Source organism: Dipodomys spectabilis, unplaced genomic scaffold (assembly GCF_019054845.1).
Source record: "Dipodomys spectabilis isolate Male_0828 unplaced genomic scaffold, ASM1905484v1 ptg000178l, whole genome shotgun sequence".
Lineage (NCBI taxonomy): Eukaryota > Metazoa > Chordata > Mammalia > Rodentia > Heteromyidae > Dipodomys > Dipodomys spectabilis.
Window position 1 is genome coordinate 10,360,067 of NW_024870855.1, and position 24,326 is coordinate 10,384,392.

Here is a 24,326-nt window from a genome sequence, read left to right on the forward strand (position 1 = left end):
GCCAGCCAACTGGGATGCACAGCATGACTCAAACTGTAATGGCATCTGGGTAAGCAACTGGATTCCAACTTGACTCCTCTTCTGCTTTCTTCCCAAGAGCCCAGGCCCACTTGCTTAATCATGCCTAAGGAAGGAGACCAGCCTTTGGGAACTCTAGCTGATTAGAGGGGTATGGGAGCATCCCTGATGCTGGGGGAGCTGAGGTTCCCCATTACAGCCTCTTACCCTGGCTTATGGCCACCCACAACAAATGCCTTCTTTCTGAAGGATGATGGAGTGGGGAGCAGCCCACACAACTCTTGGAGAAAATCACCCGCTGTCATTTTTTTGTTGCAGCCACTTTTTTTTTCTATTTCATAATCCTCACCCAGCTGAGGGGAAATTGCCTTGTGTGTGTCCCATCCCAGACACCTCTAAGGCTGGGGTCCGAGTTCTCTATGAGTAATGGATTTCTGGCTTCAAAGGAGAGAATGGGGAAGGGAAGAAGAAAACCATGTAAGTGCTTGTCTGCAGAAGCAATAGCAATGTACCCCCCATGTCACAGTAGTAGATAGACCTAACTGGAGAGAGTCCTTATGAAGAAAACTCAAGTTTGAAAGTAGGTAATTATTTAGAACCACAAAAGAAATCCTCACATTGCTTAAGTCTTGGAAGATCTCGTGGGGGATCCCCTAAGACCAGGAGAGTGAATGCACTGTCCCCATCGTGTCTTTGGCCAGTCAATACTTTTGCCTTAGAACACCATTTATCTCTATTCCAAGGAACAAGAACTGCTGCTGCGTGAACAGGCAGCTCCAGCCTCAGGTGTTACATGGCCTACTCCCAGGTCCAACCCTACTGGGGTTCCTAAACTTGGCACTATTGATGTTTGGGTTGGGTGATTCTTTATCATTGGTGTGGTCTTCCTCACTAAAGGATATTTCAACCACCTCCCTGCCCCCCAATCCATGAGACATCCAAAGGTCCTCTCCCCACCACTCTGGTAACAACTAGAAATGTCTTCAGACACTAGTGTCCCCTGGATTGAGTGTGGGGTGGGAGGTAAAGAGGAAATTGGGGGCTGTTTGAGAATTGCTGCGGTAGAAGCATCAATCCTTAGGTACGGGACATCAGGACACTTAAATCTCCAGCTAACAAGTGTGGAACTTCCCCCTGCCCTGTGTTCCGGTCACTTGATGATTCACTCTGAGGAGGGAGACTGTGACCCAGCTCCTTCCTCTGCTCACCATGTGCCCCAATAGAAGAGGCCCTGCCACTGGACTGCTTCTTTATCCCATTTCCAATTCCTCTTAAGCCCAGCCCAGTCACCAGGAGTGTTGCTATGTTGCATTAGTGGCTCAGGAGACAAGAAAGGGTTGGATCTATTCATTTGCCTTTGCACTTTAAAGGCAGTTGGGAAGAATTTCCCGAAGGCTTCTCATGAATTTAAAAACACACTGCTAATCTCTTCATTTCTTCTTTAAAGGGTGTCGATCCCAAAGATGGAATTCCATATGAGAAGAAATTCTGTGAAGGTAGGAGCTAAAAGTCAGTGTGCTTATTGCAGCTTCTATTCTGTCAAATAGAGGAACAGACACACCCAGTCACTGCCCAGGAAGTGCTGGGGTGAGTTTACTTTATGGTGGCTCATTTCCATTTGTTTTTATGACAAATCAGAAAAAGACAGGGGAAAGTATAGGAGAGGGAAAGAGAATCTAGACAATGCAAAACTTAATTTGCTTAATTGGCTTTTTTTTACTTAAGGCGTTAGGGACTTTCACAGTAACATTAGAAGAGGCAGCAGGATAGATAAGCAAGGAACCAAAAAAATAAAAAGCAGGGGAGGGGGAAACAGGAGGAGAGAGGATAAGTGAAATCTTCACTCATCTGCACATCCTTCTTGATACACTACAAAGTCAGATACTTGGGCTTGTACAACTGGAAGGCCTCTGTCCCTGGATCTAATGATGTATACCTGAACACCTCAGGGGAGAATGCCTGCAGATGCTGCCTCAAAGTAACTGAACAAAAATGCCCTAATACCACAGACATCTGGGCCACCAGTACTGCAAAGGGCTAGGAAGGGTCTTAAAGAAGACCTTCAGATGTCATCACAGTTTTTTGATCCACTGTATTTCCTCCTTCTTCAGAGGCAACTGGGGAATTCCCTTCCTTCATTCAGCAGCACTTCCAGGGAAACCATTCTAAAGGTCACCCAGGGCTAAATTGGGCTCAGGGCACAAAACAAAACAAATCAAACAAAAACCTCCAACTCTCATGCAGTCCTTGCCTTCAACCAACTACAGTGTAATTGTCCCTATGTTCTCAGAGGGGCGAGGAGGAGGATGGAAAATGTAAGGGTGCATTACATATGTGGGAAGTATAGAAACGTTTCTTTCCACAAATAAGTGAATAAATAAACTTATGAATGAATCTGGAGTTGGAATGTGGCTCCATGGTAGAAAGCTTGTCTAATATGCCCTGAAACAAAAGGAAACATAAACAATTAATAATAAGTGTAGTTGAAAATGAACCACTTTGCCCCGTGGGTTCCTGATGAGACACTCATGCTCTACCCACCTGTGCCCTCCTACATGCTTTGGAGTTTCTTCCTTCCCATTTCACTGGGCCAGTGGCAGCTTCTATGGAAGCTGTGGCTAAGGAGCATGACAGGAAGGCGGGCCATACTCTGACCTCCTCTGAGTGGTTGTGGGTGGGGAATGGAAACTTGTCTTTTCGTCTGTGAGAGGCATTGGTTGGTTTTGCCAGGCTGCTGAAGAATGAGGAGAAGTATATCCACACATGAATGGTGTGTGTGAATGGTCTCAGGATTAGATTAGGTGAGTCTTACCTGTAGACATCCAGGCTTCACAGAAACCTTTCTATCACTTCTTAATCAGCCAGAATTGCCGAGTGTTTTTGTGTATGTGGATTAAGGGCTTTCAAAGGCTATCTTTTTTTTCCTTTTTGTTTGTTTTGTCAGTCATGGGGCTTGAACTCTGGGCCTGGACGCTGTCCCTGAGCTCTTAAGCTCAAGGCGAGCACTCTACCACTTGAGCCATGGCGCTTCTTCTGGTTTTCTGGTGGTTAATTGAAGATAAGAGTCTCATGGACTTTCCTGTCAGGGCTGGCTTTGACCCATGATCCTCAGATCTCAGCCTCCTGAGTAGCTAGTATTACAGGCACCTAGCTGACTATAATATCCTTTTAAGAAAAAAAATCAGAATTGTTCTGAGAGGTCATTATCTCTTCTAGTTAATTATAACAGAAATGGGGCCAATGTGTGCTCCAAGAAAACCATTTCCCAGATCAAAAGAACTGGGACATATTTTTTCTGATCTCAGATCAAGTTGATATTCATGTAGATCTCCATCATTGATTCACCCAGGATGTTGTACAACAGTTGGTTTTAGACTGATCTGGGAAGCATGCCTGCATTTCTACAGCTTAGCCGGCAATGCCAGTGGCCTAGAAATTTCATTCTGCTCCTAAATGCTATTGTCTCTCAGTGTCTCCAACATCTCAGTTAGGATATGCTGGGCCTGGCCTATGCATAGGCCTTCTGCTCCCAGTCTGCAACCTCTCCATTGCTTCAGCACATAAATAATGCAGGTACCTTGTGCCGCCTAGGTTCACAGCCCCGGGGGATCATTTTGCTGGGAGACTCTGCTGGGGCTCATTTTCACATTGCTCCCGAATGGATCACAGCTTCACAGATGTCTTGGGTAAGTGTTTTTGCCAATCATCATTTGAGATGCACCAGTCTTTGTTGCTGTGTCCCCCACCTGCTACTCTTTCTGAATGCAATGCCAACACCAAACAGGTGCAAACATCCTTCCTCAGCAAAATCTGCCTGGCAGGATACAGTTACCACCGTGTGAGCTCCAAGCAAATGGAAGACCAGGGTTTCACCTAGTTACTCTCCAGGTTCAGCCCAATTGCTGCTAGGAGTCCTAGGGATGGCAGATGGGAGGCAAAAAAAAAAAAAAATTGGCTACACGGGGTGTGGGGGGAGACATGGCTGTATTCCAGCTTCCTGTGGGGGTCAGAAGAGGATGATAGGGGCCTATTTGCTTTCTACCTGACTAAGCAAGAGGGACTGGACAGAGCACACTGCTGGGCTCTTGCTGGCTACCACTGTGTTCAGCAGAAAGACAGCAGGGGACAGACAAGCTTTTCATCTCTTCCTGAAGAGCAGCATGGCTATCTTGGTATGCCTCTTAAGGAAAATGCAGTCAGGCACTGTTGGCTCATGCCTATAATTCTAGCTACTCAAAAGGCTGAGATCTGAGACTCATGGTTTGAAGCCAGCTCCTGGCAGACAAGTCTGAGATTCTTACTTCCAATTAACCAGCACAAAGCTGGAAATGGAGGTGTGGCTCAAATAACAGAACATAAGCCTTGAGTAAAAACACAAAGTAAGAGTGCAAGACACTGAGTTCAAGCCCCAGTATCTGCGTATGCATGAAATAAATACATACATACATACACACATACGTACATAAATAGCAGAATCAAGGCTGTAAATAATGAGAGGGTTCTAGAAGGCAAAGAAAGGTAAAGGAAGTTCAGCATTTATTGACAGGTGCCATAAGATGGATGTTGATGTGTTGCTCAGATGATAATCTTATGAATACCATCAGCCCCTCATATCCACAGGTCCTACAACCACAGTCAAGCAAGTGCAGACAGAAAGTGCAGGTAGGCCTACAATGATTGCATTGTAATGAGCATTGCATTGTAATGTGCCCAGTTTTTTCCTGTCATTATTCCCTGAACAATACAGTATAATAACTATTTACAAAGCACTTATTGGTATTCAGCCTTGTAAGTCATCTAGAGATGGTTTAAGGCCTACAGCAGGCTGAGGGTAGGGTCTATGCAAATGCTGCCTTCTCATATTTAAGCGACTTGAGCATCCGTGCGTTTTGCTATATTCAAGGGAAGTCTGCAACCATTCCCTCAGGAATGCCCAGGGATCTCCATCTGGATTGGAAATAGATGGAAGTGATGTTTATTCTCTCCCCATCATCCAGGCACACAGCTGCCCCATCCTCAGGAGAGCCATTGTCTTCCCTTTGCAGTGTACAGACATCTGAGGAAATGATGTGACAAAGGATGGGAGCCAGAGGGTCAAGGATGGGTAGTCTGAATGCTACACAAACAGAACAGAAGGTGCCAGATCTTCTGCAATATCCTTAGGTCACAAGTTATCACAGAGAAGGTGCCAAAGTCTGTGCCAGAACCATGTATACATTTGGTTGCAGCTAGTGCAAAGTGATGGTACAGAGGTAGGTATCCTGTTCAAAACTGAGGAGAAGGGCTGGGAAGGTGTCTTAGTGGTAGAGTGCTTGCCTTGCACACATGAAGCCCTGGGTTTGATTCCTCGGTACCACATACACAGAAAAGGCTAGAACTGGCTTTGTGGCTCAAGTGGTAGAGTGCTAGCCTTGAGCAAAAGAAGCTCAGGGACAGAGCCCAGGTCCAAAGTTCAAGCCCCAGGATTGGCAAAAATAAACTGAGGAGAAGAAGGTGGGCATGGGAGTGGAGGAGAAGAAGCTGGGCATGGGAGTGCATGCCTGTAATCCCAACACTCTATAGACTAAAGCTGGAATACATAACAAGCTTTTGGCTGCATAGTGAGATCTTGTCTCAAAAACAAACAAAATAGAGACACATGGATGGATGGATGCTGGATGGACAGATGGTTAGCTATAGCTGATATAGATATAAATAGATCTTTTTCTTCAGTGGTCTCCTCTCACCTTGTCAAGATGGAATTTTTATTTGATATTTAATATCACTCTTAGCAATGATGCATTATCAACATGGCTATTTTTTCATCCTTATATTACACAATGCCAGTTGTGTGGACAACACTAGGGACATTGGACCCTTGTGTGGAGTAGTTGGAATCCTAAAATTCTTGATCATAGTTCATCTCTGGGTGGCTTTCAGCTGCCAATGAGAGGGAAAGATCAAAGGGACTTAGGAAGACTGAAGGAGGAACAGAGGATTCCCTGAGGAACAGAGCTACCAGGCCAAGCACTTCCTTTAGGGGGAGGGGGACTCTGGGCTTTGCAGGCTCTGGGATTCTCACCCTGAGACACTCAGGCCTCAGGCCTGCTGGCATCTTCCTGCCAGTGCTCCATAGGTCCAAAACCCAGGTACCTCCCCTGCCTAGAGCTGGCTTCTCCTGCTCACAGCTGCCAGTTGACCCCCAAGGGTCTGCGAATCTGGGCACTGGGATGTGCTAAGTACTTGGATGTAAGATGGTGCTCATGTTTCCTGTACCTTCCCCCCCCCCTCCACAGAAATAAAATGTTCCTTGACTTCTCCATCACAAATTAAAGAAATTGAACATGAATTTGAACATTCTCCCATATACCCTCTCCACACGGGGGAAACTGAGCCCTCTCTGAAAGAATGCACATGGGGAAACATAGTCATCTCTCCAAAAGAATGAGCTAGTGAGGAAACAATCCAAATACATAACAATGCTCAAGTGCCCACCAGAAAAAGTGCTCTTCTGCACAAATCTTTCTGAAGGAAAGAGTGATAGTTTATAAAATGTCCAATTCAGATTTGCAACATAATTGCCAAAGATTGCACCTGTGAGTAATCCAAGACCCACTGGGAAAATTCCAGAACTCAGGAAAAAGGCTACATAAATGTCAAGCATAAAGAGGCAACAGGCAAGCAGAATGGGTTCTTTGGACTGATAAGGAAATCCAGAAAAAAGAAAAGATGTCAGGCAAAATCACTGCCTGTCGCTGTTATCTTGGATAAACCAGTTACCCAGGATCTTTGGCAAGGACTTATGATTCCATGAGCTAGCAACGTGAGCATATCCTGCATCCACATGTTGGATTCAAACCAGATCCTAGAATGACACAGCTCTCACTGAGCCTGACTGATGTCCTGTGTTTGTCTTCCCTCTTCCTGAACCTGGGCTGAAGAAAGGGGTATCTCTCTTTACCACCTCAGGGCCTCTGGTGAGAACTGCCCTTCCCCACCCTCTCCACATGCAGGAGCTCATGGGGAAGCTTGTTGAGTCTTGAGAAGAATCTAGAATGTGGAACCCCTGTTCTCTGCACCAATTAACCCAACATGACAGAATGCAGCTTAGCATGTGTTGGTATGAGCTTGAGCCAGTCCCCTGTCACACATTTTTGGCAGTAAACGATCTGCAGAGATAACCATGAGAATGGATTGATAAAGCACCCAAATTAGCCATTAAAAAATGGTCAGCACTCATAAGTCTTACCAGTATAGTAACAATGCAATGGAGAGCAAGACAGTGGTACCATTTTACTGTCATTGTGTCAGCTGTCTTAAGCCTTTGGTTTTGTAAGGTTCTTCAACCATGTCCAGATTAACACTCCTCCCCAGGCTATGGGGAGTTCAGTAGTAGAACACTTGCCTAGCACATGTCAGGCCAATAGCACCAAGCTGGGGGACAAGGCTTTAACACATGGGCCTATGGAGGACATTTCAGATTTAAATAACAGCAACCATGCTCTTCTCTGACTGATCTCACTACACTGGGGCTGGGCCCATGGCTGAGGAGCTGCTGCTTTCTCTTGAGACTTCAGATGCTCAAGAAATAGGATACTACAACTCCAATTCTCAAAGGCATGAAAAGCCAGCCAGACACCTGGGCTCACATCTGGACTCTTAACTACACAGAAGGCTGAGATCTAAAGATCACAGTTCAAAACCAGACTAGGTAAGTAAGTCTGTGAGACTATAATCTTCAATTAACCACCCAAAGGCCATTAAGTGGAGCAGTGGCTCAAGTGATAGAGTGCCAACCTTGAGCAGAACGGCTAGAGACAGCACCCAGGCCCTGAAATCAAGCCCTAGGACCAGCACAAAGAAGAAGAAGGAAAACAAAGACCTCTATGAGAGAAACATGGAATGAGGGAAGGAGCATCGTAGGATCCCTAGCCCATTCCCTTGTCACACTCACAGCTCTGGCTCAGCTCTTCTTACTATTTGAGTTCTTTAGTGACATCATCTCAAAGGACGAGATGCCAGATGTCTGGAAAATTGCATAGGTGGAATCCTTTTAGACCAGATTCTAATCATCTCCAAAGCCAACATCTAAAATAAAAGACAAACCAAAGCACTGGCGCAGAGGGTGTTGCCTCCTCTGGGGAACTGGGTACACAGTGGTTAGATTTCACAGAGAACTGACTGTATCCCTAATAGGAGGGGGAAAAAGATGCAGAAATAAGCATAGGTTAATCATTGCAAGAAACAGATGCTGATTCTGAGACTGGAATACAAGTAGGAAAGTGGAGCATCGGCTAGGCAAATGACATAGTGCCTAGGCCTCAATCCAGTGTCCTCTCATTGCAGGGGGTAAACAGGCCAGGAGCACCTGCAGCCCCTTCTTTCCTGCCCTGCCATTCCCCCAGTGTGGACGCCCCCCCCCCCCGACTTTGCCCCTGTCCCAAACCTGTTTGCAGCTAATGAGATTAAGAGAATGTTCATCTGGAGAGATATCGTAGCTCAATAAGGAGGTGGTGAAGAATCTCCCTTTAGTTTCTCAAAACAAAAGCTTCTGACCATCATTCTGCTGAAGGCTGGAAAGATGTGCCTGTCCCTGGGTCCTTACACAGCATCACTTCAGGCACAGGTTCAAATCCGGCCTCGCTTTTCTGGAAGACCTTACCATTGAAAGGTTTCAAAGAAAACCAGAGGAACTCCCCAAGTACAGTCCTGCTGGCTCTTTTGCTTGTTCGTTTGCTGCTGTCCTTTTAAAGAAGAAACAATCCCTGTTTGAGCTGCTTTGTTGAAATGAAGAAGAGGCGGCTGCGCCTGCAAGTCCAGCGGTAAATGCCGCCCTCCTACCTCGTCCTCCATCTGCTCCAAAATTATTTCCAAAATATTAAAAGCTCTGTCTCATTGAAGCCGACTTGCAGGACGAGCCGGAGCAGGGGATGAAGAGAGAGAAGCGATCCTGAAATGCAATTTCCCAAAAATGTTTATTTTATTTATTTTACTCCTAAAGACAGTTGCCTGTCCTATTATAAAGTCTCAGCACGACCCTGGGCAGACTGTGGTCTGTAAGGCAAGGAGCACAGATTGAATTTCGTGCTGTGTCAAGGACAAAATAAATCCGTCATCTGACTGCAGAGAATGCATATTCACCCAAGAGCAAAGCGGCTCCCATCTTTCAAGTCCTGCATGCTTCATTCCTTTTCCTGATGATTCAGTCTGGCCTGTTGGGTGACTCTTTATTAGCTCGCAAACAGCACAGGCAGGATCACAACTCTCACCTAATTTGCTTTCCTCCTTGTCTCCCATTTCTGTGGATTTACCAGGGCCCTTAGAGCTTCTACTAAGCAGAAAGGCTGATTTTCATGGTTCACATATAATATGGAAATTCCATCTGAGTTAACTGCATGTCAACTCCAGAAATATCTAAGCATTTGAGTACTTTTTCATTATGGTTTTTTTTTCTTTTAAGACGAGGAAGAGCTACTGTTGAGTAAAACTGAACACAATTACATTTTCTGCTTTTCTGACATGTTGAAGGCTAGCAGATTAAAGATGCTAAACGGGAAGAAGGGAACGCTCTGCCCCAGTTTAGCTCTCATTTATTCTGTCAGAAAAGAGCGTTATGTTCACCAGTGTGAAGTCTTTCTCCAGAAGCCATGAGGGACAAGACAACTGCTTTTCTGCTCCCTTTCCCCGTCTGAGAATAGGTAAGACTGTCTATTTCTGATCAAATTAACACCCGTTTCACCATATCAACCTGAGCATCGTGTTTTCTCTCCTTCCAGGAAGTAGGATATATTTCTAGGCTCATTTAGCCCCAAACATGCTAGGCCTTAGTACCTCTGAGAGGTTTACAAACTAAATGCCATGGTTTAAAAAAGCAGGGTGAAGAGAAGCCTAACTGTGGTTTAGTGGTAGAATGCCTGCCTAGCATACATGGAGTCCTGGGTTCGATTCCTCAGCACCACATAAACAGAAAAAGCCAAAAGTGGTGCTGTGGCTCAAATGGTACAGTGCTGGCCTTGGGCAAAAGAAGCTCAAAGCTGGGCACTGGTGGCTCACACCTGTAATTCTAGCTACTCAGAAGGCTGAGATTTGAGGATTATAGTCAAAGCCAGCCTGGGCAGGAATGTCTGTGAGACTCTTAGCTCCAGAAAACCAGAAGTGGCACTGTGGCTCAAGTGGTAGAGCGTAGCCTTGAGCTGAAGAGCTGAGAGACAGCATCCAGGCCCAGAGTTCAAGAAGAAGAAGAAGAGGAGGAGGAGGAGGAGGAGGAGGAGGAGGAGGAGGAAGAGGAGGAGGAGGAGGAGGAGGAGGAAGAGGAGGAGGAGGAGGAGGAGGAGGAGGAGGAGGAGGAGGAGGAGGAGGAGGAGGAGAAGAAGAAGAAGAAGCAGCAGCAGCTTAGGGACAGCACCTAGGCCCTGAATTGAAGCCCCAGTACTAGCAAGCAAACAAACAACACCAGCTGGGTGCCAGTGGCTCACACCTGTAATCCTAGCTATTCAGGAGGCTGAGATCTGAGGATCATGGTTCAAGACCATCTGCGGGCAAGAACATTTGTGAGACTCTTATGTCTAATTAACCATCAAAAAAGCCAGAAGTAGAGCTGTGTCTCATGTGGTAGAGCACTAGCCTTAAGCAAAGCAGCTCAGGAGCAGCATCTAAGCCCCCAGAGCTGGCACCAAAAAAAAGTCAAGATGAAATTATTTAACTTCTGTATCTTTAAAAGGCATTTAGTTGCTCAACTCACATACTCTCCCGGCCCACTGTATGGAAATTTTCTCCTGGGGAGGCAGCTTGAGTCAGACCATGACTGCCCAGGGTGCAGCTGAGACTCGAGGACAGTCTCTTGTCCTCAGGTTAATAGCACACACCATTTTGCTTCACTTAAACCTTGGAATGGGTCTCAGGGGCCTAACTCTTCATAGGAGAAAGACCAAGCATCTCAAGTCCATTGGGAGCACGTGGAAAGAAGAAATTCTGGAATTTAAAAATTATTTGGGATGGTTGGAATTGGTTGCTATACACCACATTCATTCATCTCTAAAACAGTCTCCTTCTACACCAATCTTGGGCCATTTGAAAGGCAGAGATTATTCAGCCCAGCCTGACCCAAATATCTGTAGGATTTTCTGAGAAAGAAAAAAAATCAAGAAAAATATGCATGAAATAGAGGAAACCCAAGGACTCCAAAGGAAGAAATGGGAGATAGCATGACCAACTGAAGAATTTATTTATAGCTTGAGGACAAAGAGCTTGAAAGAAAGTCTATCAAGAAATAGCAAAGAGGTTGCCATCTTGTGTTGGTAACAGATATTGAGAGCCAGCAAGGAGGAGTGTCTGCATCAGCCCTTCTTCAAAGACTAGTTATTAATTGGGCGTGGTATCAGTTCAGCTGCCATAAGAAGCAATCCCAAGCACTGTGAAATCCATGCATGGATCAATGCTGCCATCCACTCATGTTGATATGTTGTCCTATTTGAAATACAGCCATGTTCATTTATTTATGCCTTGTCTAGGGATGATTCAAAGGACAGCAGAGCCCACGTGTGTTTGCAAAAACCTACAATAATAACCACCTGCTTCTTTCTGGGATAGATTGGCCAACTATGCCCATTGCCTGTGTGTGGGATGTGATTAGCAAAGCTCCCACAAGGTGTAGTGAGTACACAGAAGAGGACACCTAGCAGAGAGAAGACAGGTCAGTCATGGAAAGTCTCAGAGGAGAATCAGCATTCAGCTCAATGGTCAAACAAGACATCAGATCAGGAGGAAGAGCCCAGGACCAGGCCCAGAGGTCTAGAGTACAGTGGTTATTAGTTTAGGAAACACAGATGACAGAGGAGGGTAGAAAGGAAGATGAGATTCAGCAGGAGGCGGCAGTGCCCTATAGAACAAGAGGTGTTGTCCATTTCTGGCTCTTGGTAGACATTTATTGCTTTTCCTATGTGTGAAAAAGAACTTAATGTTTCTCTAGCTCCATGAAAGAACTGACTTGTAATTATCTTTTGGTAAAAGGTGGACACTTAAAGCTCCTTATTTTCTTGCTCTCCAAGTACAATTCTCTAGCTACTCTCACATAAAACATCAGCAGGCATAGAACTCGGTAGACAGAGTCCAACCATGAGATGTGCTTCATGTGGAATGAGATGGTTAGATAAATGGGTCCCTTGACTTACACACTAAATGAATAAATCATAGAGTGAGAGCTTAAATAATAAATAATAGAAAGGGGAAAAGGAAGAAACTAAGGGAAGCTGACAAGGTTAAAAAAAAAAGAATACAAAGAGGAAAAGTGAAATGTTGAGAGGTGCTTGCCATTCTGTGTTCACATTTATGGGTCATGTTACGCAAGAATTCTTCATCGGAATGTGTCTCCTACCTCTAAAGTTGTAGGGTTAAAGCTAATGCATTTTCTCTCAAAATTGCTGAGAGGAAGTTTGAGCTCAGGGTAAAGTTTATGCAGTCTTTCGAGGGGTTTCCTGATGTTTGAGCTATTCTGCTCATTGGTCTGTGGTATGTAGCTTGTCTTTGGCTTCCATATATGGGGTGGTTTATGCAGCAGTAATAGAGACTGGTGTATTTGCTGTATGCCCATCTTCTTTGACTGTCATATGAGGAGTCTCAGTGTTTTGTACTTGGCATTGAAACTGTTTGAACTCGTTTCTCCCACCCTTCCTTGTCTGGTTTCCTCTTTCTAGCCTTACAGGACTTAACATTTACATCTGTGTTGGCTGCTATAACCAAAGATCTTTGGTCCCTCCATTTCTTTTTTTGTTTCTTTGTTATTGTGAAAATACCGTACAGAAGGGTTACAATTACATGGGCAAGGTAATGAGTATATTTCTTATCAAGCATTGTTGCCTCCTCTTTTGTTTCCCCTTCCCATCCTCCCCTTGTCACCTCCGTCCCCGTGCCAAAGTTGTAAAGTTCATTTTTCGACATAACGTCTTGTATATCTCATTGTTGCAATGGGTCTACCTGTATCCCTAGTTAAACAATTTGTTTTTTCCCTTCCCCTACACAAAGTGTACTGACATCAAATACAGTGAAAACAGGGGTTATACCGTGGGGGAGGGACAAACAAAGCAACTAAGAAATATCTTATAAATGTGTTAGAAACAATTGCATGAAAGAAAAAAACATTTGAATACATATCTTAGGGTTCATTTCCCTAACATCAACTTATCTGACCATTTCTGCTTGTCTCAGACATGGGACCTATGTTTCTTTGGGCCTGGCTTACTTCACTTAATACAATTTTTTCCAAGTCTTTCCATTTCCTAACAAATGGGGCAATGTCATTCTTTCTGATGGAGGCATAGAATTCCATTGTGTATATATACCACATTTTCTTGATCCATTCGTCTACTGAGGAGCATCGGGGTTGGTTCCATATCTTACCTATGGTAAATAATGCTGCAATAAACATAGTTGTGTTGCTAGTTTTAGTATGGTCTTGTTTGTGATTGTTTGGGTAAATGCTCAAAAGTGGGATTGCTGGGTCATAGGGGAGCTCTATGTGGAGTCTTTTGAGGAAACTCCATACTGCTCTCCAAAGTGGTTGAACAAGTTTACATTCCCACCAACAATGCAGTAGGGTTCCCTTTTGGCCACATCCCCTCTAGCATCTGTTGTTATTAGAGTTCTTGATTATAGCTATTCTAACTGGGGTGAGGTGGTATCTCAATGTTGTTTTGATTTGTGTTTCTTTTATGGCTAGAGAGGTTGAGCATTTCTTCATGTGTCTATCATGGCCATCCTTCTTTCCTCTTCAGAGAAGTTTCTCTTTAAGTCTTTAGCCCACTTATTTATTGGGCAGTTGCTTCTTTGAGGAGTTGTTGTTGGGATTTAATTTTTTGAGTTCAAGGTATATTTTAGATATGAGACCCTTATCCATTGTATGCCTAGTGAAGGTCTTCTCCCAATCCGTGGGCTTTCTATTGATCTTGCTAGCTATGTCCTTTGCCATGCAGAAACTCTGCAATTTCATGCAATCCCATTTGTCCAACCTTTCTTTGATTTGTTCTGTCTCTGTTGTGCTTCTGTTGTGTTTCTATTAAGAAAATTTGGGCCTGTGCCAAGGAGACCTAGGGTTTCTCCTATTCCATCCTGTAATGTTTTCAGAGTGTCTGCTTTGACTCTGAGGTCTTTGATCCATTTGGAATTGATTCTGGTGCAGGGTGATATATAAGGATCTAGCTTTAGTTTTCTACAATTGATTAACCAATTTTGCCAGCACCATTTACTGAAGAGGCTGTCTTTCTTCCATTCTATTTTTTTTAGCTCCCTTATCAAAGATTAGATGGCTATAGGTCTGTGGGTTCATTTCTGGTTTTCAATTCTATTCCATTGGTCCTGAGATCTGTTCTTGTGCCAGTACCAAGCTATTTTGATTACTATGGCTTTGTAGTAGAGTTTGAAATTTGGTATTGATATTCCTCCAGCACTGTTCTTTCTGTTAAAGATCGTTTTTGCTATTTGTGGGCCTTTTATTGTTCCATATGAATTTTTGGATTGCCTCTTCTATTTCCTTGAAGAATGAGGTTGGAATATTGATAGATATCATACTGAATTTGTAGATAGCCTTGGGAAGTATTGCTATTTTCACGATGTTGATCCTTCCAATCCAGGAGCATGGGAGTTTTTACCACTTTCTAAGTTCTATTTTGATTTCCTTTTTCAGGTTTTTAAAGTTTTCATCATAGAGGTCCTTCACTTCTTTGGTTAAGTTAATTCCTATGTATTTTATTTTTTGTGGGGCTATTATGAATGGAGTTGCTTTCCTAATTTCAGCCACACTTTTCTCATTGTTGGCATACAGAAAAGCCATTGATTTTTGAAGGTTAATTTTATACCCTGCTATTTTGCCTAAGTTTCGAATCAGCTTGAGTTATTTGGGAGTGGAGTCCATGGGATTCTTTAAGTACACGATCATGTCATCTGCAAAGAGGGAGAGTTTATTTCACCTTTCCCTATTTGGATCCATTTTATGTTTGCATATTGTCTTATTGCTGTAGCTAGGCATTCTAATACTAAATTGAAGAGAAGTGGAGAGAGTGGACATCCTTGTCTCATTCCTGAGTTAAGAGGAAATGGCTCTAGTTTTTCAACATTAAGTATAATGCTGGCTGTAGGTTTGTCATATACAGCCTTTAATGTATTGAGGAATGTTCCCTGGATTCCTAGTTTGTCCAGAACCCTCATCATAAAGGGGTGTTGGATCTTGTCAAATGCTTTTTCTGCATCTATTGAGATAACCATGTGGTTCTTATCCTTGCTCTTGTTGATGTGATGAATTATATTAATTGATTTGCATATATTGAACCAGCTTTGCATCCCTGAAATGAATCCTGTTTGATCGTGGTGTATGATTTTTTGGATGAATTGTTGAAGTCGATTGGCCAAAATTTTGTTGAGAAGTTTTGCATCAATGTTCATCAAAGAAATAAGTCCCTGCCTGGTTTTGGGATGAGGGTTATGATGGCTTCATAGAATGAGTTTGGTAGTGAACTTTCTCTTGAAGATTTGGAGGAGTATTGGTGTGAGCTCTAGTTTGAAGGCCTTATAGAATTCCGTTGTAAATCCATCCAGTCCTGGGCTTTTCTTAGATGGGAGGTCTCTTTTTGCTGTTACTCTTTCAGTGCTTGATATGGGCCTGTTAAGATGGTTTAACTCATCTTGGTTTAGTTTTGGCATGTTGATATTTGCTAGAAAAAGGTCCATTTCTGCCAAGTTCTCAAACTTATTAGCATAAAGGTTTGAGAAGTATTCCCTTATAATGTTCTGAATCTTGGTTGTTTCTGTAGTGATGTTTCCATTCTCATCTCGGAGTTCATTTATTTGGATGTGTTCTCTTCTTTTTCTGATAAGATTTGCTAAGGGTCTGTCAATTTTGTTAATATTTTCGAAGAACCAACTCTTTGTTGATTCTTTCTATAGATTTTTTTATTCTTATTCATGTAATTCATATTTAATTTGAATTATTTCTTTCCATCTACTGGATTGGGGTTTATCTTGCTGCTCTTTTTCAAGGAGGTTCAGATGTCTCATTAAATTGTTGGTTTCAGATCTCTCCAGTTTGTAGATGTAGGAACTCAGAGCTATAAACTTGCCTTTTGTGTTCTAGAGGAGCTGGTAATTTGTGTGTTCATTTTTGTTGAATATAATGAACATTTGAATTTCCTTTCTAATCTCTTCCATAACCCACTGGTGATTCAACAGTGTGTTGTTCAGCCTCCATGTGTTACAGGACTTTCTTTGCTGGCTTTTGGTGTTGAGTTCAAATTTTATTCCCTCGTGGCCTGAGAGAATGCAAGGTATAACTTCAATATTTCTGAATTTGGACAAGTTTGCTTTGTGACCTAAAATGTGGTCTATTTTGGAAAATGTTTCGTGTGCTGGGTGAAATATTCGGTAGATATCTGTTAAATCTAGTTGCTCTATGCAGTTGTTTAGATCTGCAGTTTCTCTGTTGAGTTTTTGCCAAGCTGATCTATCTAGTGGGGATAGTGGTGTGTTAAAGTTTCCAACACAATTAATGTTTTTGGATCTATGTGAGATTTGAGGGAAAGTAATGTTTCTTGGATAAATTTGGGTGCTCCATTGTTTGGTGAATAGATATTTCAAATTATAATATCTTCCTGAAGGAGAGATCCCTTAATTAGTATGTAGTGACCTTCTTTATCTATTCTCACTAATTTTAATTTGAAGTCTATTTTATCTGATATTAGGATTGCAACTCCCGCCTGTTTATGGGTGCCATTTGCTTGGTAGATTTTGTTCCAGCCTTTCACTTTCAGAATGTTTGTTTTTATGGGCAAGGTGTGACTATTGAAGGCAGCAGATAGAAGGATCTTGCTTTTTAATCCAACTAGACAGTCTATGTTGCTTAATTGGAGAGTTAAGTCCTTTAATGTTGAGAGTTAAGACTGAGAGGTGTTTGGTAGTTCCTGCCATGTTATCCACCTTCTTGGAGGCTGCAACAACTGGGTTCTTCATATGGTTCTTGGATTCTCAGTTTGGGTGTGGTTTCTTGGCCTTTATTGTGGTCTTGTTGGTTTTCTATGCATATCTTTTGTAGGGCTGGTTTGGTGGAGATATATTGTTTCAGTTTTTCTTTGTTATGGAAGGTTTTTATTTGACCTTCAGTTATGAAGGAGAGTTTAGCTGGGTACAGTGTTCTTGGTTGATAGTTATTTGTGTTTAGGGCATGGCATACATCCTTCCAGGCTCTTCTTGCTTTAATTGTCTCTGCTGAGAAATCTGAGGTGATTCTAATTGGTTTCCCTTTATAGGTGATTGATCTTTTCTCCTTGACAGCTTTAAGGATCTTTTCCTTGGCCTGAATTGATCCTGTGCAGATTATAATGTGATGGTGGGATGTCTTGTTCTGGTCTGGTCTATTTGAGGTTCTAAAAGATTCTTGTATCTGAATAGGCCTATCTTTTTGCATGTTTGGGAAGTTCTCTGCTAGGATCCTGGTAAACAAATTTCCTAGACCATTACCTTCTCTAAGTGCTCCTCTACACCCATTCTCCTCAGATTAGGCATTCTGATGGTGTCTTCCAAATGTTGAATAGATCTATCATATTTCTTGGATTTGTCTTGGACAGTTGTATGTTTTTTCTCTATAATATCTAGGCTGTCTTCAATAGTCCCTCCTTTTCTGAGCATCCTAAGGGTGTAGTTTTGAGTTTTGGGAAGTGTCCAATATCAAGCCACAGAGTGTCTGGCAAAGCTTTGCTCTCTGCTGAGAAGATGGTGTCTTCTAGCTGTGTCCTCACAAGGTGGAAGGGGACAAGGTGCTGGTTTTAGCCTTTCTATCATGAGTGCAAATCCCATTCATGTTGGTGGAATCCCAAGGACTTAATCATTTCCCAAAGATTCTACCTCCTGTCATGATTAACATAAAGAGTTAGTTATGGCATATGAGTTTTGAGGGGCTCAAAGAGACCCTAGCATTCACATTCAATTACACATCTTTTCATTTCCTTCTGCAAACCTCCAGGTGTAACCTAGATGCCATCAGAGTGCCCTGGGCTTCCATGTTAATACTTCTAACAGCCAACTCTGATGGAACACTTAACATGTAAACCTGGTGCACAGATTGTCTTTTATCATCTTTTCAATCATTGTTGATTCATATTTCTTGATCACACAATTGGGACATGGAAGACTAAAGGAATGTCTTCCTGTTTAGCAGGAGGGTAGATTTCATTATCTGTTTCCTTTATACAGTGAGCTCCAGGAAGTAGGAGCTCAAGACTGCCAGAGGTGATGTTCAACAGAGTTCTGATACCCAACTTCCTCTGTCTCTTTGTCCCATTCTCTGTCTCTATCTTTGTCTTCCTGTCTCTATTTCTCTGTCTCTCTGTGACTCTGTCTCTCTCTGCCTCTGTTCACTCTATCCCTCTCTCTGCCTCTTTGTCGCTCTCTCTGCCTCTCTCTATTTTTTTCTCTTTCATGTTCAAGCGTATGTAAGGAATTAATTATAAAACCCCAGGGATCTTCCTTCAATGTGAGCCTTACCCTATTCACATGGGATTATAAGGTTTACAAATCAAACCCACAGAGTTAAATTGCTTTCTTGGAGTTCTCTACATCAAAGTGTCAGTTTATGAAAGCTGTGCTGCTTAATCTGACTAAGCCTGAGATTACAGAGACAGAATCCAGATTGGAGGATGCATCTTCTCCCTCTCTTCCCAGAACTTCATGCACCAGCCCTATTGACAAGCAGACCTCTTGGCAGCAGTGTGTGATGTTCTCAGTGTATGGAAAACCAGCATAGACCCCCCACATATGAGCAAAATGAGGTGTATGTCTGCACAGCGCCATGTACCATTTCAGTATTTATTCTAAAAATACTCAGCCATGGCCTCCCCAGAAAAGATGAGGAAAATATGGTGGCAACTCTCAGGTTATATGGATTTCTGATTTTTTTTTTGCCCAAATCGTGATCTAGGAGATGATTTCCTCAACAGCTGGGGTTGAAACCAGGAAGCCTTGTTTTTAACACACTCAGCTTAGTAAACTCTGTGATGTCTTCGCATTTGGCAGCTTGGAGAAAAGCAAGAACCAGATATACACAAATGGTCTATGAAGGGCCCACCTGAATTAACCTGCCTCTTCCTAGTTCCACCAGAATCTGGCTTCAAACCCTAGTCCCATTTGACATTGCCAGCACAAAGCCCCTTTGAGTTCCCTCCTGCGCCCTGCACTGCACTGTATATGGGGTATTTCTGTAAGTAAACAATAGTTCAGAAATCCTCCAGCACTTGGGCATGGTCCTTCCTTGCTTCTCATTGGGTTAGGCCTTACTCATTTAATACCCTTCATCTCAAGTGCAGCTACTAATTGTTTTGTTATTTTTAGTCATTAAAACTTAGCATCTGATGAATAGTGGTTGCCTTAAAAAGTTCTTGTAGAAGGCAGGAAAGGAAGATGGGAAAGAGAAAGATAAGTCTTTGAATCACTGAATTTAGTTTATTAAGCAATGTGTGCAAGTTTCCTGTCTCATTGTCTGGAATTCAATCGTTTCTCTTCTTCCCATTAGGAAGAAAAAAAAAAAAAAGCAAAAGTGGCCTGGGATACAGAGAACATCTAAGCACTGTTAGTGTGTGTACGTTCATTTATAGGATTTGATCACATAGCAAAACCTGAAGGGAATTGCTCAGGTCAGGAAATTCTCGTGAGAGTCAATGACATCCCTTAAATGTTCATGATTTGGTGTTCATTTAAGTGGTAGAGAACCAGCCTTGGCAGGAAGCCTGGTGGTGGTAGAGTGGCATTAAAGGAGAGAAGTCTCATTAGCACCATCTCTGGGTGGATGCAGGTTTTGCAGACTAGAGCAACTAGGGGATTTTAACCTGATTCAAGAGCTGATCTCTCTCTCTCTCTTTTTTTTTAATTGTGAGAATACCATACAGAAGATCTCTTTTTTCCTTAAACAACAATCCTCTTATGTGCTTTGAGAGCTTAATTGCTAGGAAGGAAATAAAATTTGTTAAACTGATGAAATCTTTCATCATCTTTTTATGACAGCAGTTATCTGCAGATTCCTCTGGTGGTTGTTGAAAAATAATCAGTTCAAGTCTTACTCAGCTAGATGTATTAGAAAAGGGAATATGCCCTGAGAATTGCCCAGTTTTGATGGATGGAGAAGCCCCATATGTAAATAATGAAACAAAGCCACCAAGGATCTTTCTTTTGCCAAAAGAAGACCAGAAGAGCCCCATGATTGTGTGATTGGCTGGCGCCATTACATCTTCTTGTTTAACAAAGCTCTAAGGACACAGACATCAGTTGCTTATCAAAGTAGTAGCTTAAAATGTTCACAAGTCCTTATTAAATCTATTAAATATTTGTTACAAGGAGAGAGGAGAGTTTTCCCAATACATAGAAACACAGCACTGTTAAATGAAAATGTACAGAAATAGCAAACATGTCGAGGATGACATTAAAACACATTTATATGATGGATAAAAATCAGAAAAATTGGAAGTGATGTGATAGTTGGCCTAACTCATTGAGTAGCTCAGACTCTTTTTTAGTTTGGAATTATTTTTCCTTGCTAGATATTAAGACTCTCCACATATGTACATTTAAGATACATTTATGATGAGCTCCTGAAAACAGGAATGCACAAGAGGAAGAAGCAGAAATTGATGAGGGAAATTTTAATTTGCATTTTCCTTGCCTTAAATGCCTGAAATATCTTGGGTATAATGTTGTGTGAATAAGGCTTTTAGTGTTTAATGTAATATGACTTAAACATTCTCCTTTTTTTGCTAAGATCTATAAAACATTTTCTATTAAGGCCTATAACTTTTCCTTTTCTTTTTTTTCTACCAAATTTAGCAAGGAAAAAAGTATATGCCAAGACTACTATGGGACTACTCACATCTGTTCTATTATCTAGCAATAAACTTTTTGTCTTAACGCTGGGACAATCCTCATAGAAAGGGACACAAGGCTTCTTTCTAACCATAATGCTTTGCACAGTGTTATCAGGTCACTCCGTTCTCCACTTTGCCTTTGTTCTTTCCAACAATCCTGTTGGGTTAGATAAAGTAATATCCATATAGTCATCAGAGGTACTGAAACTGAGCTACTTATAAAGCTGTATCTTCCTTGATATGCACAAGCTAGGAACAGTAAAAATCTCCCCATAACACTGTAAGTGAAGTCTAAAACATTCAATCAGGAAAACCTGAATTTGTGTTACTTTGCAGCTAATCAAATCACTAGGATAAACCTTTGCATCTGGCCTGCCCGGGCCTCCCAGGACTCCATCTGTGGAATGCAAACACCCTGCTCTCTCTCAGCTGCAGTTCACACCTGCCACTGTCCACTGCAGCTTGAATCCTAGCAGATGATTCCAGGCCTGACAAGCTTCTCAGAGAGCCCAAGGGATTCCAGGAATCTCCACAGTGGGGAGATTCCCTATTTCTTGCCAAGAGATTGGGATTCCTGCAGAGATACTGAGCTGGAAGAACACTGGAGGGATACAGATCCCAATTCCAAAGACCTTGTCCCCTGCCATTGCCCTACCTGTCCTGTGCCTCCCCCTCAACATGACCTCTTCCCTCCCTCACTGAAGATGAACTCTTTCTCACTCATCAGAATGCAAATAGGGGACACATGAGGTCGGGAGCTGGTTCCCAGCCATGTAGTATTGACATCATTGAGTCTTAAAATCATAGAATCAGATATGCAAGACAGACCTCATGATTTCCAGAGCAAAACACTTTCCCCATTTGGCTAGCACTGTTGGGGGGGGGGGAACCTCACTATTATTTCAGGCTACAGGAGATATCGACACGCCTCTTTGTGCCAGAAGAGTTTGTGGTCAGCCCCTTCTTATAGAAGGGAGAAGACTTCCAACCAGAACCAAAAACCTAGGTCCAGGCCCAGTTTCCAAGTCTGGAGTCAACATGGCACAGATGACAGAGACAAAGGCAAGGGAGAGGGTAGGGAAGGAGTGCATTTCTTTCCTAACTTTTACCATGTTTGATAGGCTACTGACTGGCTTCACACAGCTCATAAATTCTGTCTACATCTCACAAACCACTCGCCTACTCACTATCCCTGCTTAACACAGCTTATGAGTTGTATCTATTCTATTTGTTTTTCTTGTCTTCACTAGCGGAATTGAATATTCTCAAATCCTACTGCAAACATACATTGTAAGCCGAAAGATGTAGCAGTAGCAAGAAGAGGAAAGCTCTGTTTCACAGTGTCAAAGAAATAGAAATCAATCAAAACAGAGGATAGCTGAGCCCTAGGAACTGTGGCGCTTTGAATGCAAAGTGGTGGGTGCCAGCCGCCATATTGGATAATGGCCTATCCTATTCCAGTATAATCTTATCTTGACCAATTACTCAATTACCTTATTTCCAATTAAAGTTGACTGACAATGTGCTAGTCACTGGAACTCCAACATCCTCAGAGAGATCTACTGGGAACCTTTTCTATATGAATTTATCTCTGCTCCTTTGAAGGGTATGAATCATAATCAGCACAACTATATTCCAGGAAGCCCTACTTCCTGACTACCCCCTCACACTTCCAGTCTGCAGGTGTGAGACATCACACTTAAGAACAAGGATAGAGATCTTGAGTTTGCTACAGGAAGGAGACCCTTGGAAAATATTTAAGGCACCCTAGGGTAATTACTGTGTTTGTTGTATGACTTATTTTGACAAATATGTCAACAGAGTATAGGTGTACATACCTTCGTTCCCTAAATAATAAGAGCTACAATTTTTCAACTCAGGCCAAATATTTGTTTCCAAAGGCCACAATCTCAGTGGCTTGAAACAACAAAGCATATTATTTTCAAGTTCTTCAGGCTATGAATCCAGGATCAAGATGTCAGTGGTGTTGGTTGTTTTTCTAGGGTCTGAGAGAGAATCTGAGCCATATCTCCCTTCTACTCTTGTGATATTTTTTTGGTCTTAGTAGAGAGTCAGTTCAAAAACAGTATTGCATACTAGCCACACCTTGGGGGAAAAGAACAAGGGTTTTTATTTTTACTGTAAATTACAATAGTGCTTGAAATTTTATAACAGGCATGCACTACCCTATATTCAGAAACAGCAATAAAGATACATCTTCAAGGATAAAATACAAGGCAGCAAGTTAAACCTGAATTTAAGATAAACAAGAAATAAAATTTTAGTATACCAATATACCAACCATTGCACGGGACACACATATGCTTCAAAATATGAGTTGTTTGCCTAAAATTCAAATTTAACTCAGTAATTTCCATTTTTATTTGCTAAATCGGGCAGCTCTATTCCAAATGCACTGGTTTGGATAAGCTTTTTCTATAAATTAGACCATAGAAGGGATTTGCCCCAGAGACTGCTATAAAAAGAACAATAAGATGTCATAGCTGACCACATTAACTTCTGCTGGCTTTGCACCAGCCGTAAAAATGTGGTTCAAATGAGTCTATTTTTGTCCACACTCTGGGTGAGATCTTGACTCACCCAGCTCACAATAGCTACAAGTGTAGTTCTCTTTGTTAATGACATAATACCACACAGGGCAGAAGTTGTAGTGAGGTTGATTTCATCCCCTGGTTCTGTTGTCTAAGACCAAGGGGCGGTATCTGGGGATGGTCCTTTGCTGGCTGAGCGCTGAGATTGTGCAGGGCTGTGTAGTGAATCCTCTAGACCCTCTCCTCCCCTCTCCTCCCTTCTCCTCTCCTCCCTTCCCTTCCTCTTCCCTCCTTTCCCCTCCCCTTCTTTATAAAACCACCACGGTTTAATCTTGAGACTCCACCCTGATGACCTCATCTAATTTTAAACCTCCTCAAGGCCCTAAGACTACACAACACAATCAGATAAAGTTTCTGCATTCTTAATAGATCATAGTGGGGATTAAACTCCAACAGAGTTGCAGAGAGAATAAACTGTGTTCAAACCCAGCATGTCCCAGGGGCAACCTGAAATCACAGGGGTGTTGAGTCTGGGGTGCCTTGATGGGGAAGGAACCTCAGACCAATCCTCAAAAGTAGCTGAGACCTTCAGGAAGGCCAGGCCACCACCTTATTGACTAAAAGCATGTCTGTGAAGCCAGCACACGCAATTTTGCTGGGGGCTTGTGTATTGTTTTTCAGGCAGTTCGATTTCTAACACTCTAAGCTGGAAAATGGAGATCGCAGAAAATCTCAGAGTAGACAGTGTCTTTTGAAGGGTCCCCTGTGAGATGCCACACACCACTCACAGGAACCTACCAGAAGCCACTTGATGGGTGATGCTGATCATTAGCAATTCCCTGGATAAGGTGAAAGGCCAGCCATCTGCTTTAAACACAAGTGATGAGAC

The 24,326-nt window shown here is 42.5% G+C and overlaps 1 protein-coding gene across 2 annotated transcripts in view; it reads left to right on the forward strand.

Moving 5' to 3' along the window:
• Positions 1-24,326, forward strand: part of Aoah (acyloxyacyl hydrolase) — a 159,837-nt gene that overhangs the window by 70,531 nt on the left and 64,980 nt on the right. For both annotated transcript variants that reach the window (XM_042695065.1, XM_042695064.1), the window contains exons 9-11: positions 1-49; positions 1,466-1,514; positions 3,610-3,704. In XM_042695065.1, coding sequence (XP_042550999.1) covers positions 1-49; positions 1,466-1,514; positions 3,610-3,704 — 193 coding nt within the window. The remainder of the gene's footprint in view (positions 50-1,465; positions 1,515-3,609; positions 3,705-24,326) is intronic.